The sequence below is a fragment of the Microtus ochrogaster genome (assembly GCF_000317375.1).
Source record: "Microtus ochrogaster isolate Prairie Vole_2 chromosome 14 unlocalized genomic scaffold, MicOch1.0 chr14_random_1, whole genome shotgun sequence".
NCBI lineage: Eukaryota > Metazoa > Chordata > Mammalia > Rodentia > Cricetidae > Microtus > Microtus ochrogaster.
This window is the reverse complement of record NW_004949096.1, coordinates 26,946,484-26,966,329: the sequence shown is the minus strand read 5'-3', so window position 1 is coordinate 26,966,329 and position 19,846 is coordinate 26,946,484. Positions and strand designations below refer to the sequence as shown.

Here is a 19,846-nt window from a genome sequence, read left to right as displayed (position 1 = left end):
TGTGTATCAGAAATTTAAAATTTTGGTGGTCAGTGGTCAAGAGCACTTTCTGCTCTTCAGAGCACCGGAGTTCTGTTTTCAGTGCCCAAGATGGATTGCTCACAATTGCTTGTAACTCCAGGTCCAGGGGCCCTCTTCTGGCCTCTGCACACACACGGCATACACTTACATAGATATACACACAAACATTTTAAAAAAGTTTTAAAATGTTTCATTAACTTCCATTACTTTTCTAAAGACTTGGCAATTAATATTCTCATTGGCAGCCTTCCTGAATCCTGGTCATCTCTGGATAACATAAACATCTCTGCAGTCTGCTGAGTAAAGGTGAGCACGTGTGCACAGCCACACATTTCTGGGCATGTCCTCAGCACCCTTTGGAAGTCTATCATGTTGTTCATTTCCCCTCTGAGCATTGCCCGGTTATATGCTTTCTTTATGTCTCTATCTGTAGTTTTAGAATGTTCTGGTACTGAGGATAGAACCCGGAGCACTGCACATGCTAAGTGCATACTCCCCTTCTGTACACTAGGGGTGGAGCCTTGTCTATCATACTCACTGCACGTTTTCCTCGTGTCACAGTGCAGTTACCAATGGGTTGTTAGCAGTCAAGGCGAGAGGAGTGAAAGACCAAGGCTGTTACTGGTTAAGGGAGCCCAGGGGGTCACATGAAAAAGAACTTGGGCAGAAGTCAGCTCACCCAATCAGCTGTTGCAAGCATTAACTGCTCTGAACAGTAACATTTTGGGATTCTACTGAAGATCTAGCTGGGAAGGAAATAATCCCTGCATTCATTTGTCTGAGTTGAGGTTACCTTGTTATAAGGTTACCCTGTGGACCTTAGCATCCGCAATACAGGCTCAAACATTTACTGAACTCTAATGTGTTTTTACTCTCATTATTCTTTTCCTTAAGGAGATATCACAAATACAGGCCTATAGTGGGGGGTGTCTGGAAGGAGTAATTCTTTAACACAGCAGATATGGCACCCAGGCTGTTGGAGCATCCCGCTCACCCGCAAGTCGAAAGGAAGCATCACCAGCATGCCGCTATGGTCCATGAACACGGCGGCTTCATTGTGCTCGTATATTTGCCTGTTTCGGGGAAGCAGCAGTGGGGTACACAGCTGAACAGCTCCTACACCAAAATAAAGAAAAAGCAACTGAACCTTGGGTTCTTACGCTGCTTCAAAAACAACCCAGAATGCACACAAACCCAGAGGTGAGTGGCCTGCCCCAGGGTCACTGAACGCCCATCGCCAATATTTCCTTAGTTTTCCAAATGGAGAACCGAGTTAGGGCTAAGTCTGCCAATTTAGCCAGATTTTAGACCCCACAAGCCAACTGTATTTTAGTAGCAAGGCTGGAACAGTCAAACCAGTTTCTCCTCAGCCAGCAGAGCTATGAAAACAAACAAACTTCACATGTCAACTGCTTATAACTGGATATTAATATGCAGTTATACTGAAATCTACCAGTAGTAGGTTTGGTCTTTTTCCCCCCTTTCCTTAAAACAAGGCCTCACTATATTGCCCCACTCACCCTCAAACTCATGAGCCTCTTGCCTTAGCCCGTGTGCTGAGGTTTCAGGTGTGTACAACCATACCTGGCCTTCCTTTCTCTTCTTTTCTTTGTGTATGTGTACAGCCATGTGGTTTGTCTGTGTTGGTATGTGCACACACGCACAGTTTGTATATTAGGGTGCACATATGCCGGAAGTTGATGATAAGTGTTCCTCACTTTCTCTGGTGAGTTCCTCTCACTAAGCCTGGCGCTTACTGACTGAGGTGGTTTGTCTGGCCACTGAGCTCCCAGGATCCTCCTGCCTCTGTGGCCCCTGGCCCCTGGCTGGCATTACAGATGCATGCTGTCATATCCGGATTTTCCCTGTGGGTGCTAAGCACTAAACTCAGGTTCTCACGCTTGTGCGCAGGCGCTCTGCAGATTGAGCCATCTCTTCAGCCCCTCGAGGTACTTCCTACTGATCTAGAGAACTGTTTGGGAAGGCGTGGATTTTAGAACAGGACGTACCATGCCTTTTAAAGACGCGAATGATGGTCTCACACACAAGCTGCTGAATCTTGGCGGTACGAATCAAGAAGTTGCCCTACAATGAGATCAGTTAAGATGTCACCACCGAGCCTAATCCAAGAGTTCCACTAAAATGTCAGTCTGCGCTTGACATTTGGCACTGGGAAGCTCAGTGCCAGGGTCATGGCTGAGGTCTCGACAAGCGTTTCTTTGAATGTATTTAGAGGACAGACATGTATACCTGCTTAAGGGATTTCCTTTTCATTCCATCTAATTATAGTAATTTTAGAAATGAAAAATAAGCAAAAAGACAAAATAAAGTTACCTGTAGTCATGTAAGAAATTATCCAAGGATAATTTTTTTTTTCGAGACAGGGTTTCTCTGTAGCTTTGGAGCCTGTCCTGGAACTTGCACTGTAGGCCAGGCTGGCCTTGAACTCATAAAGATCTGCCTGCCTCTGCCTCCCGAGTGATGGGGCTAAAGGTGTGCACCACCGCCTGGCTTCCATATACACTTAAAATCTATACTACTTCCCTACTCTTCTATCCTGTAATTACACTACAGGCTAACGATATAGGATTACACTTCAGAGATAACCAATACTGATTATCCATTCACCCAACTTCTTAAATATTCCTCTAGATTGTTTCAGTTCTTCTGTTTTATATTTTTAGAAATGAAATAATAAAGGCTCCTAAAATTGGCATCTTGACTACTATTCAGTAACTCTCTGGAAGTTTTTAAAGACTCTTGAGATGCTGATAGCTGAAGAGTCCAGGCCAGGCACCAGAGCTGCTAGGGAGCCAGGGAACTTTGTATCAGCTCCCTAGGCCATGTGCCAGTGCTGGGAGCCACTGTTACCTCCCATGGATCTGAGTGCTTAGATGTCTCTGCTTGGGCATCTGGGTTGGGCTCTGTCTCATAGTCTCTTGGGTGGGCACAGAGTGAAAAGGGTCAAGAATCAAGTAAATGATTACCAGCATGGCTCTTCCCTGAGCTACACACAGTCACACTTTTTGCATGTGCTTTTGGGGTGTTTTGGAACTCAAGAACTTACAGTGGAGAAACAGCTGGTTAAACCCAGTGCATCACTGGGTTCGTAAAACCAAACCCAAACCAGAAGTGGGAAGGCTCAGCAGGTGAAGGTACTTGTTGCCTAGCCTGAGAGTTTGGGTTCTGTCTCTGAGTCACATGTAATGGGAAGAAATGACAAACCCCTCCACGTGTGCACCATGACGTGTATGGTGTGTCCACCCCCATAAATAAATGCAACTTAAAAACCACACAACATGAAGTTTAGATAAACATTAGCGGGGGGGGGGGGTTGGGATGGGAGGAAGGTAAGAAAGGGCAGATGAAGGAATGCGATCATAAAGACTATCAAAGAATAAAGGAGAAAGCCACTGTTTGCGAGGCTCCGCCCACCTTCAGGATATCACTGTCGTAGGTGTAGTCTATGGCGGGGGAGATGCGCTGGGAGAAGATCTGGCCCATCATGGTGCGGTAGGCCTTCCCGTCTATGTTGGCCAGCGTGTGGTGCAGCACTTCGTGCAGCTCCGACTCCTCCATCTGCGGCGGGGGCAGCAGCTCACTCTTGAGCAGCTCTGTGGCTGTGGGCCGTTTCGCTGGATCATGGTTCAAGAGCCAGGAGATGACGGATTTCTGCAGTGTAAGCAGCATACAGTTGGTGAGGGCACAGCAGGCAGAGCTCAGGAATCTCCCCAACAGGCCGAGGCTCAGGACACTTCTTACACGGACATTTCTGAGAGTTCTGACCGTGCCAGTTGTACCTTGTTATGACCACAGACTTGTGGGTAAATGTCTGGATGATTTCTCGAAAGGGAGAGGCCCTTTCTATATCTCTGTCACCAACAATCCAAACATCCTTAACTCATCAGACCACACAGTAGCTGAGTTAATTCTTAGAAACACATATTACTATATAAAAAGGGATACGGAGAAAACACCAAAGAGCCCAATGCCTACTGTTCGCACTTAGCATAAAGCACAGGGCAGCTAGCGCCGTCAGCGCTGACTATGGTTGTCTTTGCTATTCTCCATTACGCTATTTACTGTCCCATTCCCTGAATTCCCTTGCTTTATGTTGTTTGTTATGCATCTGTAGTACAGATCCCTTTGAAGCAACAGAAACTTTTGAAAGGTTTCATAAGGACTCTTTCTTCTTTTTAGACAGGGTCTCACTATACAGCTGCCTGGTCTGGAACTTACTACATAGACCATGCTCCGAAGAGATCCAGCTGCCTCTGTCTCTCGAGGGCTGGGATTAAAGACGCGTGCTGCCTGAACTATCAGGCAAGCATTTATAACTAATAATAAGTGTTGGAATGGTTATTTGGGAGTGGCTGCTGAGACAGAGAAACTCCGCCTACACCGGTGGTTGAAATAAGTGACTTCTGCCCAACTATCATCGTCAATAAAAGTCAGTGTCAGGAACGTTTCCCTGCAATGAGCATCAGTGAGTGAAGGCCTCACCACAGCAAACCACTACCAGCAGGAAGAAAGGAGCAGCAGCTAAGCACACAGCCCATGAGGAGCCCCCATGTTCGCTGGGTGCCAGTGTTAGCCTGAGACAACCACACACGCGCACTCGGACAGTTATGGTAATGTGAGAAATGACCTTGCTTTGAAATACTGTGATGTCAGCTGCAGAGATAGTTCAGTGGTAGAGCACTTGCCTAGCATGGGGGGGGGGGCTGGGTTTGATTCCCCCAGCATTATAAAACCAAACAACCCCCAAACCTGTAACAGCAGATCACTTGGAGAGTATAAGCCTTCCTGCAAAACCAGAATTACTTCAACCACAAAACAGACTAAGGATATAATTTAATTTTTCCCTTCAAGTTCTAAGTTTTATCTAAAGCAACTTGTCAAAAGCTTTTCTTCCCTGCCTCCCACAGATAAGCTGATGGTCCAGGTACCACTTCAAAGGCACAATTAAACTCACAAAAGAAGTCTGGAGTTTGTTAATTTGTTCTGTCAGACCTTGGCCTTTTTTACAGTGTACCTCAAGTCTAGTAACATTTTAAGAGCTTTGTCTTTTGATATTTTCCCCCCACATTGTTCTTGGAACACAAGAGAATGAGTGGCAGAAGATTACTAATTGAATATGAAGAGAAACAGTAATTAACACCAAGACTGAAGCCACAGCAATGAAAGCAGCAGAATTACCTGCTTGGCATGCTCTCCATCATCGAAGTCCTCTGGGAACCTGGGCGATGCAGGCTAAGAGAGGATTATATTCAAATCAGCAAGTGCCTGGCAGACTGCCGCGGGCAAAGCTTTTATTCATCACAGAAAGATAACCAAAGAGCCAATTAAAATCTGCTACCATGACACCTTCCCCACACCCCTTGCTCACTCTTCCAGTACACACGGTCTACTAGGGCGGACTTCACCCAAATGACTGCCCAGGTTATGAAAATCACGTCCCTTAAGTTTAAATGAGAGATACTTTAAGTAAGAGACTTGCCCTGACTATTCTTGTCGATAAAAGTCAGCACACAGGACATATTAAACTTAAGGGTTTCATAGAGACACAAAGTAGGTTTAATGAGACACACAATGAAAAAAAGGCAAAATGCCATCAAATCATCAACCTAAGAGAAAAACTTGGTGTGTGGAGATAGGAGGATCAAGGAAGGCCAGCCTGAGTTTGAGGCCGGCTCAGGCTGTATTTAGTTAGCACCAATCCTGATCATTCCTCTAAATCCTCACTTTTCTGATGAACAGGACCTCAACTACAAGATTAACTTGATAGTTTAGATATTCTTGAAATAAAAGAACTAAGTAATTTCCTGTTACAGACAGGCAGCTCCTCAAGAACACCCTTATCTGGGAACATTCCAGCCCTTGGTTCACTGACACCCCATGAGCTACTACCCACATACCACTGCCAAAAGCAATTCAACTATTGTCCAAAGTATCCGTAGGTTTTTAAAAATTCACTAACACAACACCTTCCCCACACCCTGGGCTCACCCCTTGTATACTTGTACACAGTATACAAGTGAAGACTTCACCCAAATGACTGCCTAGGTTGTGGAAATCACCTCCCTTAAGTTTAAAAAAGAGAGAATCTAAACCCATCTCAGTGTGTGAGCTATTGACTAGTTTGTTATCTACTATGGTGCTGACAGGATTTTGCTGTACAGTCCAGGCTGGCCTTGAACTCATGACCCTTCCTCTTATATGCTGGGACTGCAGGTGTGCACCACCAAACCAGGCTTGCTGTATGCAATTTAGTTTGCTTGCTTTTGCTCCCCAAGGATGAGAAAGGCTCTCCAGATCTGTGGCTCATAAGTAACTGAGTCTAAATTGCCCAGGCTTTCTCTCCACTTTCTTAATGCTCTGTGTCACAGGCATCCTTGACCTGGCGGCCGGCAGCACTCATCTCTATGAGCTCACACAGCAACAGAGGCAAGGGGCAATCTCAAGAACACAAGTGGAAATTCCATTGGGGAAAACAGCTCAAATGACTGATATTTTTGAGAGAAATGTGTGTATCAGGCTCGGCAAATACTCTGCCACAGAGGCCTGTCTCCAGACTTCAGATCCATTTTAACTTCTGGTCATCTAGATTTGATTTACACATTCGAGACCAGGTCTGTTCAACGTGAATCTTTGTTTTTGGGGGGCGGGAGGAGAGATAAGGTTTTAAGTCTTATGTAGCCTGGGCTCGCTCATCTCAAACAAACTGTTTTTCATCACTGGGCACACTGAGAGATGTGGGTTTTTCTCTTACTAGAACACAGAACAACAGTCTATACTGACAGTCTCTAGTTATCAAAACCGCTATGTTAACACCTCAAATGAGGAGACTCTCCTTGCTCTGAAGACAGTCACTGAGAATGACGGCTGATTATCTTACCATACATCAGCCAATGAGAGTCATTAAAATGACAGGAGGAAGTCAGGGTTGGTGTCACACACTGGCAATCCCAGCATTTGGTAGATTAGGACAGGGAATCTCATGCTTCAGGCCAGCCTGGCTATAGGCTAAAACCAGTTTGTTTGTTTGTTTAATGAACAATTGATAGCCTCTTCTCTATTACAAATGCCAGGGAAAAATTCTGCTTTGGGTTCTGCTCTCCACACGAGACTGAGGACAAAGGAGTATATGCAGCAAACTTATCTGACACCCACATCTCGAAGCTGGTTGAGAACGAAGACTCTTTCCGAGGCTGTCACCATGGGGTGATAGGACATCTCAAAGAAGATAATTCCCAGGCTGAAGAGATCCACTTTCTGTGGGGGGAGGCAGAATCGACTTTAGAGGGTTCTGCTGTCTGAGTGAATTCCAGGAACTGTGGTCTGCACTGGGATGGGGCTGAGAAAGCTGATGACCTATTCTAACAAGTCTTCAGACTATAATTTAAAAAGAAATCATCCAAGTCTCCACTCAGATATGATTGTCACAGTCAAGCTAACATGTCCATCTATTTAAATAGCTACCATTCTCTCTCTAAGAATATTTGAGAGCTAGTTTCTTGCAATGTTTGAAATGATTGGACATTATTATAAGCTGTAGCTGCCATGCTGCCCAGAAAGTATTCACCCTACAAGAATCTGTCCTTGACTTGCTACTTCCCCTGCTCCACCCCTTCTTCTCTCTGGCGTGCTCTAGCCACGGCTTGTCACTGCTACCAACAGGACCACGTCTTTCACATGCCGGCCAAGTGCTCTACTGAGCCACCTCCCTAGCCCTGGCCTGACTTTGTTCATCCTTTATTCTGAATGCCATCCTTGTAAGGGTCTTGGTGGTAGAACACCTGCCTAGCATGTTTAAGGTCCTTGGGGTTGGGTGCCCAGAACTGAAGGAAACAATTCTCAGTGACTGCCAGGCTCCCACCTCTGCCTTGCTACTCAGTTCAGTTCTTCATCGGCCTCATGACAGGGGGGATTTCTCTCATTTCTTCCTGGTTTCTTGTTGGTTCCATCATCTGGGTCAGCTCCCTGAGGGCTGGGAACACAGCCCTCTTATTCCTGTGACTGCCTTGCTCCCCGTGTTCCTGACCTCAGTAGGGGAATAGCAGAGAGTGACTCACATATTCTTAATGGATAGAGGGCCTGCGAGCTTCTGCAACAAAGAGGCCCGCTTCAATTGCTGCCCTTGGGTACTGCTGCATGTCCTGCCTAGATGGGAATCAGCAACTGCTCTTATTTCAGCCAGTCTCTAAACCCTACCTGTTACAATCTTGATATCAGGTCTTTCTTGTAAGTTACTCTTGAAACCTTCTCTCCCTCGCCCCCTCCCCCCCACTCAAACACACTCTATACCTGGTTATATGCAGACTTGGTGCTTCCTTGGACCTCAGGGCTTACATAGAGAGCAGTGCCGACCATGCCAGTCAAATGGCCTGTGGAGGAAAGCAGAAGGAGGGCATTCCAGCCATGGGCATGACAGGGAGTGGCAGTGAGCTACACTCCCCAGGTCTAGATAAAGAAAACTGAAAACCAGAGGGCTTCCTCCTCCCCCTTGCTCACATTTGTGTGTGTGTGTGTGTGTGTGTGTGCTGTGACATGTATGTGGCATGTGGGGGTCAGAGGAGAACGTGTGGGAATTTGTTGTATCTTCTACCAATAGCTCCAGGGATTGGACTCAGGTCATCAGGCTTGGCGACAAGCACCTTTACCCGCTGAGCCATCTTGTTGGCCTAAAACAAAAAGAGCTTCTTAAAAGCGAGGCCTGGTTTGTATCCTGTGTGCAGTACTCACCAGGAGCGAACGTGAGCCCTACACTGCCCAGCACTGCCTCACACAAGGGAGTCTGCTTACATGGGAGGGCTAGATAGGATCCCAGACAGGCCAGGGCTTGAGGTAATCTGACAGGACCAATTGGGGTTGCTCAAAACAGTGCTAGGCCTCCAGAAGACCATTAGTCTACTAACTGAAGCTCTTATGTTTCTGAAGAACAATTAACATAGTGAAAAAGACCCCTCTCCAAAAAACGGGGCTGGAGAGATGGCTCAGAGGTTAAGAGCACTGGCTGCTCTTCCAGAGGTCCTGAGTTCAATTCCCAGCAACCACATGGTAGCTCACAACCATCTATGATGAAATCTGGTGCCCTCTTCTGGTGTGCAGGCAGAATGCTGTATACATAATAAATAAATCTTTAAAAAAAAAATCCAAAAAACAACTTAAAACTTCTATAAAAACTATTCAAACAAATCTTTCAGTTCACTTCAGAATAAAGTATTTACAAGTAAAAGGCAAGTTTCAGGCTGAGAAATGTTAAAGTCTGCTTTTAAACACAAGGATGAAAGAGAGGCTTTACCTGAAGGGTCTGACTTAATCACGTGATCGCCTGCCTGGTTGTCCTGTTTGCCATCAGTCTAAAACACAATCGAGTACAGGTTAAAACCTTAGTGCACCCTATGGGAATGGCTCATCCATTTCTAAACAAAGCCTGAAAAGCTAACATGGATGTCAGAATAATTATCACCATGCTTTTTTGTTAGTTTGTTTTTTCAAGGCAGAGTTTCTCTGTGTAGCCCTAGACCAGGCTGGCCTCAAACTCTTGAGATCCGCCTGCTTCAGCCTCCTGAGTATGGGGGTTAAAGGTGTGTTCCACCACTGTGTGGCTATCACCATGCTTTTCTGAGTTATCTCATTTACTTATTTTTTTTATATCTAGTTAACCCATTCATGCAAAGGCTCAAAGGAACCCTGGGAAAACCAGAGGAAGAAGAGGAATTCACTGGGCAGCTCTCTTCAGGACAAAAAGGCCCACACTCTTGATAGAAACCAATTCTGTTCAGACCACAGACTCCAAGAACAGAACTGTTTACTGGGAAGCAAAGACGATGAAAAACTGCAACGAAGCCTTTGCTCTGCTTTTTCTGGTGCTACAACTTTTCCAGGTCAGCTTTGCTGTTGCTTTCCCCCTGAAGGCTGGTCACTAACTTGTCCCTTGCTGAAACACTCAATGGGCACTCTTCCCCACACCTCTCGGTCACACCCTAAATGAGCATTGTGGTTTAAGTGAGATATTTATTGCCCACAATCTTAGACATTTGAATACTTGGTCCCTAGTTGGTGGTTGTCTGGGAGAAGAGTACTAGATGTGACCTTGCTGAAGGAAGTATGCCACTGGGGCAGGCTTAGGGGTTTAAAAGATTCACGTGATTCCCAGTATGCTCTCTGTCTCCTGTTTGCCTCACATGCTAACTACCCCAGCTTTGCCACCATGACTCTAACCCTCTGATACCGTAATCCCTAAATAAACTCTCTACACCGCAGCCACAGAGGAGCAGCTGACACAGCCAGACCACCCCTCCAGGTGCTGTGCTCGCCTTCTGCTCTACTCTGCTGCTAAGTCTTTGACACAGGTCCTAGAATGTGCAGATTTTACAGGCGAGGCCCAAGTGCTGTTGTCTGCCTGAGTCAGTGGGTCAGTTGGGGAAAACATCCCATCGTGTGGCCTGGGCATGGTCTCTGCACTTTTTAGTATGCTTTACCCACTGGGCGCAGGACCCAGTCTTTGCTGCTCCTCTTTCACCTCCTTTTATCAGGAGTGGGGCTTAGGATCTTACTCCATAACTCTGGCTGGCCTAGAACTTGCTATGCAACCTAAGCTGGTCTTGAATTTGTGGTAGTCCTCCTGCCTCGGCCTGCTGGGATAGTTGGCGCTCACCGCCACTCCCAGTTCTTTCCTGTCTCCTTACTCTCCACTCCTAATTTCACCTGCTAAGTTAGGCCTGGTGACTATTCTTGTCATCAGCTAATTCTGTTTTCTTTCTCTGACCAGCCTTGGATGAGCTGCACTTACCATGATCCTGTCACCTAAAAGCTAGCTTAGGATATTCAGTAGGGCCCCGGCACTGGAGTGTGCCCAACTTTCCAAAGACTTCCTCTCTTCACACCAGCCTCTCTACAATTCACAGTTCCAGCCAATCAGAACATGGGGTACTCACCTAGGCCCTTGGCTTATACTGGAGGTCCCTGCCCCAGCAGAACTATGCTCTGCCCTGACTCTGGCCTGTAGACTCCTACCTACCCTTAAGGCCCATTCGTAACCCTGTTGTTATAGAGTCTTTCTTTTTCTTTGGGTGTCAGGGGTCTCATTGTGTGGCTCAGGCTGGTCTTGAACACCTGGGTTTAACCGGTTCTTTTGCCTCAACTATCTAAGAGCTGAGACTACAGTATGTGGCACCGCACTGGATCTACAGCCTTTTTTGTTCTTCACAACCACGTCTCTGCCCCTCCTTACTCTTACTGCTTCCCTACCTCACATTAACTAGCTCTGTATGCTAAACCAATGCCAGTGTCGGACCAATGCTTGTCCAGGACTGAGTCTCACCTCTGCAAACCAGCTAACAGGTTCTTACATGTAAAGCATCTTTTCAAATGACAGCAAGGGAGACCAAAGTATCAAATTATTTCAGAAAATATTGTATATCTTCTATGTAAACATTGTTCATAAACCAATAACTTCACGTCCTTTAGATTCAAAGCCCAAGAGACGCTTGCAGTTGATCCCTTTGGCCTTGCCTCCCAGCAGAGGGCGACATGGCAGGGCACACTATCCCATCCCTTTCTAGGACTATCCAGGCACCCAGGCAATGTCCAGGCATAGCCTGCTTTTAAAAATACTCACAGGGGGCTGGGCAGTGGTGGCGCACGCCTTTAATCCCAGCACTCGGGAGGCAGAGGCAGGTGGATCTCTGTGAGTTCGAGACCAGCCTGGTCTACAAGTGCTAGTTACAGGACAGGCTCCAAAACCACAGAGAAACCCTGTCTCGAAAAACCAAACAAACAAACAAACAAACAAACAAACAAACAAACAAAAAAACTCACAGGGAAGGCTAGATGGTCTGTCGCCAAACCAAAATCACCAATTTTCACATGGTCATCAGAATCCAAAAAAATGTTGACAGGCTTCAAATCCCGGTGAATCATTCCCTGTTGGAAGACAAGCAAGAGTCCAACAATCGCTTCCCACAGAGTTTAACCCTTTACATCTTTCTAATTTCAAATGGTGACAACTGGAAGAGGCTTCTCCTGTGGTCCTCCTGGTCCTCGATGTCTAACCTCTGGAATGTCCTGAGGGTCCTGTGGCCTCCCCACTGGTGGTCCCAAGCAGGTCTTCCCAGGCTCCCTCCACCAGCTCCCCTCAGAGACCTCATTACGTTTCCCTCTACCACAGCACGAAATCCCGCTCTGGTCGGGCCCCACGCTACTCTCATGCCCGCTCCTGCTACTCTGCACGGCTTCTCCTGCCCAGGGCACTCTGAGCTTCTCCACCCATGCTAGTTGTACACTTACCCATTCCGCTCTTTCATGAGCCTTGCACATTATTCTAACAATTAAGTTTGTACTGCCAGCTCCTGGGAGGAGCTCAAGGGTGGCATCACAGAATCCTGCTTTCTCCTTCTCCTGAGGGCTCGCCACGCTCACTCTCCCACCTAGAAGTGCTAACTGGAATAAGAACTCTTCCCTTTACTATGCTATAAAGGCGACTTCTGGCTCTGAGAACAAGAGTCCCATGTCTGTGCCTGTGTGTAGTTGACGTACAGTGCTGGGGACCCAGTGCCAGTCTGTGGATGCTGGGCGCACAGAGCACAGACCCAGGACCCCAAGACAGGACCCTAGGGAAGATCTGTAAGTAGGGGCTGGGGAGACAGTTCAGGAGGTGCAATGTTTTCTGTGCAAGCACGAGGACCTGAGTCTGGATACTCAATAAAAGCTGGGTACAGAGAGTGGTAGACAAGCAGATCTTCAAAGCTGGCTGGCTAGCCAGCTGAAAAGGCAAGCTTCATGTTCAGAAAGAGAGAGAGAGAGAGAGAGAGAGAGAGAGAGAGAGAGAGAGCAATAGAAGACATTTGTCTCATTTGTCTTGTTTACTTTTCTATTGTTGTGACAAGACACCGTGACCTGGGCAACTTACAGAAGGAAGGGTTATTCGAGCTCACAGTTTGAGAGGGTGAGTCTGAAACAATCACGGTGGGGAGTATGGTGGCAGACAGGCAGGCATGGTGCTGGAGCAATAGCTGGGAGCTATATCCTGATCTACAAACTCTGAGGCAGAGAGAGCTAACTGGGGATGGCATTCCCACCACTCTGGAGTTCACCAACGGGAGACCAAGTATTCAAATATACGAGCCTCTGGGTCCACTTTCATTCAGCCTACCCTGTGTTGACCTCAGCACCCACAAGCACATTCATAGGGGAGCTTATCCCTAATTCCCACAATGCATGCACAAACGTTCATGCAACACACAACACACAACTGATGTAAAGAGAAGTCCACGGACATGGGACGTTATGAAGCTTACTTTCTCATGGATATAAGCTAATCCATCCAGAATCTCCCGGAAAAGCCTCCAGAGCCTGCTGGTGTCTCGGAACAGTCCCTGGTCAATGGTGTCCCGCAGGGTGCTCTTTTCGCAGTACTCCATCTACGGGAAATGAGGGACCGGGCGGGACCTGATCACACCAAAGGCTCAAAATGAGGAGGCTAGCTTGCATTCAAGGCAATCACTCATTATACTTGTGACAGGGATTTTAAGCAATTTTGGAAAGAATTGTCTTTTTTTAATGCTAAAAGATAAAACAAACTTAAGAGTATTATAAAAAAAACCACCTTGGGTAGGGGATGTAGCTCAGTGGTAGAGCGCAGTGCATTTTAAGCAGACATGAAGCTCTGGATTCAACCCCTAGCACCCCAAACACCCCCTAAAACCCTAGGAGCAAACATATGTTTAATAGTAATATTAATTACCAATACAACTGAAGAACACATTGGGGCAAATATATATATTAGCAGCTAATATAACCTTTCCCCCAGTGGGACTGAACCCAGGACCTCTTGCATGAGAGGCAATTGTTCTACTTCTGAGCTATATCCCTAGACTCCTATTAAAAATCTCTCTCTCTCTCTCTCTCTCTCTCTCTCTCTCTCTCTCTCTCTCTCTCAAAGAGAGAGAGAGTGCAATGGTTAAGAGCATTGGTCCAATTCTCAGCACCCATACGGCAGCTCACAACTGTCTGGAACTCTAGTTTCAGAGTACCTGACTCCCTCACACAGACATACATGTAGGTAAAACATCAATGTATATAAAATAAATAAACAAATACAATATATACAGCTGCTTATTTTAAAGATGTTTTACTTGTTTAAAATCCTTGTTACAAATGTGAAAATTGAGATTGCAATAAAATGTTATTACGTTACAAAATTGCTTCCAATCTCAAATTTTCAATTGTTTATTTGCCTAATGATGTCCTTGACTTTATTTGTGTAAGAATAACAAACACTCTTTGAATCTAGAGGAAAACATTATACTTATGGAAGCATTCAAGCAGGGCTCTGACTCACCCTCTCTAGGGTGTATTAAGAGGGAAAACAATGTAGCATTATTTAAGACCAAGGTCAATGTGTGAAAGTAGCTTCCGGTTCTGGCCAGGACCGGTGAGGGGAATTCCTCAGGCAGAAGTGTGAGGCTGTTTTTACAGGTCAGCCTTGTCTTCTCCTCTGCAGTCACTGCCGGCACGTGCTGAGTCACCCTCCAGGCTCCACTTGGTCCTCTCCAAGCTCCCATGAGTCCCACCCACTTGGCAGGGTTGTTTAGAGAACGCACACACGCAGACAGTTCAGGCACGCCCACTCTTGTCTTGTCCCATAAATGGGATTCAGACATGCTTAGAAGCACTTCTTCATCTTAGTTAGTTGTGAGAATAGTTAAGTTGTGGGACACTGAGGCACAAAACACTAAAGACTCTCATCTGCGCTAATACAGTGGTGACAGGAAGATCCAGGATGTGAATGTGCACAGCCTGAATCCAGAGCTGCCCCCCTAGGTGCCTCTGACAACACTGAGAAAAAAAAAACGCTGAGTTCAACGCTGGGCAGGACGGGGAGGCGTCCATGCTCTAACTTTCCTGGCTGATTAGTCTCTGGCAATGTCAATCAGCCCTGTTTGTCCATCACCTGTGGCACATCATAAAACACGCGTCCAACAAGCAATGAGCGGCCCCTGTCACCGAGCTGTCCCCCAGGGTCTCACCTGGATATAAAGGTAGTGCACAGCCTCAGTTGTCACCGCTGGCTCAATTTCCTGGCGACTGTCCTTGTCATTGCATTCTTCAGCCTGGACCAAGAGGAGCACAGGAGAACTCAGATTGACAGGAATATCACCATCTTCAAGAGTTTGTGTCTAAGACCCCAACTTCACCCCTGTGCATGGCTTCCTATCGCTCCGGGGACATCGGCAGAACAGAACACAACCACTGTCCTTGAGAAGCTTGAGGCATTGTAACCAGAAAGTCTGCATAGCTTACACATCTGTTATTACACGAACAATGGGAAAATGGGGAACAGGAAGATGTACAATAGCAGAAAGTCTGCTCCTGTCTTCGCACCGAAGGCCCATGGATATGAAGGGCAGAATGAATACAGGGTTCAGTATCAGCAGGCTGTCTTCCTGTGGTGGATTCAAAGGAAGCAGTTTTAATGTGTTCACACTATCAAAGGGCATACTGCCCTTTGGGTAACACTCCTGAACAACCGCTTTGCTGTCACAACTTGCTTGTCTCCCCTAAGTCATTTTCCTTCTAATGCATGACATCTTAAAAAAAAAAAAAGTCTTTTCCAGGATTGGAGAGCCTGGAAAAAGGTTACTGGCTCAATGGTTACTATTACTTACTACTGTAGCAGAGGACCTGGGTTCTGGTCCCAGCACCAATATCAGGCAGCTCACAACCACCTACAACTCCAGTTCCAGGGGATGCAGTGCTCTGCAGCCTCCATGGGGAGCTGCACTTATATGGTGCACAACCTCAAACAGAAACACACATGCACGCATTAAAAATATTTTTAAAAGCCAGGCGGTGGTGGCACACACCTTTAATATCCCAGCACTTGGGAGGCAGAGGCAGGTGGGTTCCTATGAGTTTGAGGCCAGCCTGGTCTACAAGAGCTAGTTCCAGGACAAGCTTCAAAGCTACAGAGAAACCCTGTCTTGAAAACACACACACACAAAGTCTTTTCTTCTAGATAGACATATTTAAATACTTTTAACCCAAAGAAGGAAAAAGTATGTTAGTTCTGATAATTTTTTATTTACAGGGTTTTTATTAGATTCTTTAAGCTATATCTATGTGTTCATGACTTGTGTGGGTGTGCGCATGTAAGTGCTGAGTGCTCCTGGGGGCTAGACAGGGTCGTGGGATTTCCTGGACCTGGAGAACCCAGACAGCTGTGAGCCACCAGACATGAGTGCTGGGAATCAGTCCTCTCTGGAGCATTATGGGCTCTTAACTGCTCTCCTGCCCCCTGACTCCAGTTTTTACGAGGAAGGATGTTTCCCAATATTTTTGCTTTTTATAGAAAAATAAAAAGTTCTGCTCTTGAAATAACTGGATTCAACTATTGAATTACTTCTATTCTCTGGAGATCATCTATGAAGATTATTAATCCCTTGGGGTTTCTGCCCATCACTTAGAAAGCTCATGGGATGTTGCCTTTAACTGAGTCAAACTGGAAGCATAAATTTGATGCCCTTAATAAGCAAATGCAGAGATAACACTAAAAGCAAATATAATTTTTGCTTTAGCAATTTAAATTATTTATGCCATTATTGTAGCTAAATTTCTAATTAAGAAATGAAAGCATAGAATCTTAACTGACAAGTACTTATTAAAAACATACTGGCTAATTCATTGAGATCTTCAAATCAACCCAACTGTGTATCTAACAGGGTCTACATACTTGACTCCTGTAAGCACACTCAGAAATGCCGGTGGTTATCTTTTTATCCCAAGTAGTAAAGTTATCACAGACCATATCTAGCTACAGAACATTTATTTTTCTGAATCTACAATGGACGGCTCACGATTTTTCCTCTGAGATTAGGATCAGCCTGGAGCTCTGCAGCCTGACCGAGAAGGAAGCAGGGGTGCGTGGAATCTGAGACACATAAGAGTGTTTGTTGTTAAGTGTTTAAAACCACAAGCTGTGTGGAGAAACGTGTTTTATATCACACCCACTACACATGCCCACAAGAGACTGCTCTTTAAAAAGATCATTGGCGTGCGTATGTGTGTAAACGTCTGGAACTGGAGTTACAGGCAGCTGTGGACTTCAGCTTCAAGGGCACTGCTTGCTCTCAAGCACTGAGCCAGCTCTCCAGGCCCCAGAAAGGACATGCACTATCAATAATATACTTTCACTAAAAGTAAGGTGTATTCACTCCTCTTTTTTTTTTTTTTTTTTTGGAGACAGGGTTTCTCTATGTAACAGTCCTGACTGTCCTGGAACTGACTTTGTAGACCAGGCTGGCCTCGAACTCACAGAGATCCACCTGTCTCTGCCTCCCAAGTGCTGGGATTAAACGCGTGAGCCACCACCGCCCGGCCCATATACTCTCCTCTTGTCTGTCTACAACATCAGAAATAAAATAAGACTGGCTGTGATCCTGTTAATTAACTGATCAAACATTCCAGAATAAATAAATAAATAATAAATAAAACACTGTTCTAGAAGATGGTTTATCAAAGTGAGCATCAGGGTTAACTGATGTGGGAGAGATTAAGCTCACTCTATTCCATATTGAGACTTTAATTTGCATTCAATCCTCATCTCCAACCATAGAAGTCATTTCCCAATCTCCTATGAAACAAAACGAAAGCATTTTTAAATTGTATTTATTTGTATGTATGTGTGCCTGGAGGTCAGAGGACACTAGATCCCCCGGAACTGGAGTTACAGGTGATTGTGAGTCACCATGTGGGTGCTGGCAACCTAGCTCAGGTCAGCAAGAGTCCTCTTAATTGCTAAACCATCTCTCTGGACCCTCTGCAAAACTTTTCACCACATGTGAAAAATTACTGTGTGTCATTTTTTTCTCTTTCATGTCAATATAAAACGTATGATAAATTTATACATGTATATATTGGTATAAATTTATAATGTGAATAAAAGTTTATTATGATGTATAATAAACACTAGTAGCACATGTTTTAAATGAATGCGCATGTTTTAAAACTGACACTCATGTCAGATCAATGCTCTGACATTCTGCCTGTTTCTTCCATCCGGTGTCATCTCCTTACACACCATGCTGAGTAAAACAGGTAACTTCTACTCCATATTTACCTGATTCTGACTTTTACTGTTTTCGTCTTCATTGTCAAAGATGATGTCACTGTCAGAATCTGAAGCAGGTCTGAAGAAAAAGAAGTAAAGAAATATTAGGAGGCTTTGTCGGAGGTGTGTCACTAAGGGTAGGCTTTGAGTTTCTCTTCGTCTCTGTCTCTCTGTCTGTGAATCATGCCTGCCTGTCTGCCTGCCGCCAAGGTTCCCACCAAGATGGAACTGGAGTAATTCTCCAAAACCATAAGCAAGCCCCTAATTAAATGCTTTCTTCTATAAGTTGCTTGGGTCATGGGGTCTCTTCACAGCAGTAGACCCGTGACTATGGCACACCATGACTCTGCAGCATCAGTACAGACTGGGCTGTTGCTATCTCTTTTCTGTTACCCAAACTCAAATCTTTATTTAAAAAAAACACACTTTTTTTAAAAATGTGTACGGTTCATGCACCATACGTATGCAGTGCCTACAAGGACCAGAAGGGGGCATCAGATTCCCCCCGGGACTGGAGTAACAGATGATTGTGAACCTTGCTGGGTATGGAACTCAAGTCCTCTGGAAGAGCAAAAAGAACTCTTAACCACCCAGCAATCCTCTTCAGGCCCCAACAAAGAACTCTTTAAAAAGCAGCTGGGGGCTGGAGAGATGGCTCAGAGGTTAAGAGCATTGACTGCTCTTCCAGAAGTCCTGAGTTCAATTCCCAGCAACCACATGGTGGCTCACAACCATCTGTAATGAGATCTGGCGCCCTCCTCTGGTGTGCAGGCATACATGGAGGCAGAATGTTGTGTACATAATAAAATAATTTTTTTTAAAAAGTAGCTATATTGTTTCTCAAAGTAATTAACTGCTAAGATAAATTGTATCCAACTGAATACAGTGAAGTACATAAGGCAAACGCCCCTGGGTCATAATCACAGGTCTCAAGGGCAGTGAAGACAGACTACGTCAAGATTCTAGAGACTCTTAAGTGGTTCACAGAGTTGGAAGCTGTGATTTTTAAGCACTGCCCTGCCAGAAATTCTCTTAAATCTTTCAAGATAAAGTATTGGAAATCATTTCTGCTTTTCCTTTCTCCTGGCCTCAGGTGTGGGCAATCTTTAAATTTCCTGTGGGTTCCATTTGGCTACTCTCTGAAAGAGGTTTCCACCGACGTGTTTCTCGTTCCTCTGGTGTGGGCCCCACTGCTAGCGCTTACAGGAAGGACTGTGAGAAGACGCCGTCATGCTCATCCTCATCCTCCTCGTCGCTGCTGGAGCCCGGGCCTGTGACTGGGAAGCGCGCACTGGTCGAGCGTTCAGCCGAAGTGCTCCACTCCACTGAGCTGCTGAGGATGGGAGGCGGCGCTGCAGCCTCTACGCTATCCAGCTCCACCGTGTTGCCTGCTGCTTTCCCACAGGCAGCTGGGCTGTCCTGGACCTGGGGCTTGCAGTCCGGGGGTGGTGTCCTAGGCACTGCTGGGCGCTCGTGCCGTTCGATCCAGGCGTTGTAGTAGCGCACAATGTTTTCATGGTGCAGGCGCGACAGCAGCGTCACCTCGCCCTTGATCCTGCGGAAGTGCCTGCTGGCAGGGTTGATTGGGATGCGCTTCACAGCATAGCAGCAGCCGTCCAGTTTGTTTTGCACCTGCCAGGCAAGTAGAGGATAGGACCTGGTCAGATCCGGGGCCCAGGACCTTGCACATTGGCGTTTACACCTCCCGGC

At 45.9% G+C, this 19,846-nt stretch overlaps 1 protein-coding gene across 9 annotated transcripts in view; it reads right to left on the bottom strand.

Annotated features, from left to right (window-relative positions):
* Eif2ak4 (eukaryotic translation initiation factor 2 alpha kinase 4) overlaps window positions 1-19,846 on the bottom strand; it is a 91,671-nt gene that overhangs the window by 26,571 nt on the left and 45,254 nt on the right. For all 9 annotated transcript variants that reach the window (XR_003378446.1, XR_003378445.1, XR_003378444.1 and 6 more), the window contains 12 exons: window positions 19,341-19,768; window positions 18,146-18,215; window positions 15,057-15,140; window positions 13,326-13,448; window positions 11,848-11,952; window positions 9,326-9,383; window positions 8,329-8,408; window positions 7,195-7,296; window positions 5,221-5,274; window positions 3,457-3,693; window positions 2,031-2,106; window positions 1,016-1,137 (listed from right to left, as the gene is read on the bottom strand). Coding sequence is in view for 6 of the 9 variants with exons in the window: in XM_026787876.1 (XP_026643677.1) it covers window positions 1,016-1,137; window positions 2,031-2,106; window positions 3,457-3,693; window positions 5,221-5,274; window positions 7,195-7,296; window positions 8,329-8,408; window positions 9,326-9,383; window positions 11,848-11,952; window positions 13,326-13,448; window positions 15,057-15,140; window positions 18,146-18,215; window positions 19,341-19,768 (1,539 nt within the window). In the remaining 3 variants the exon portion in view is untranslated. The remainder of the gene's footprint in view (window positions 1-1,015; window positions 1,138-2,030; window positions 2,107-3,456; window positions 3,694-5,220; window positions 5,275-7,194; window positions 7,297-8,328; window positions 8,409-9,325; window positions 9,384-11,847; window positions 11,953-13,325; window positions 13,449-15,056; window positions 15,141-18,145; window positions 18,216-19,340; window positions 19,769-19,846) is intronic.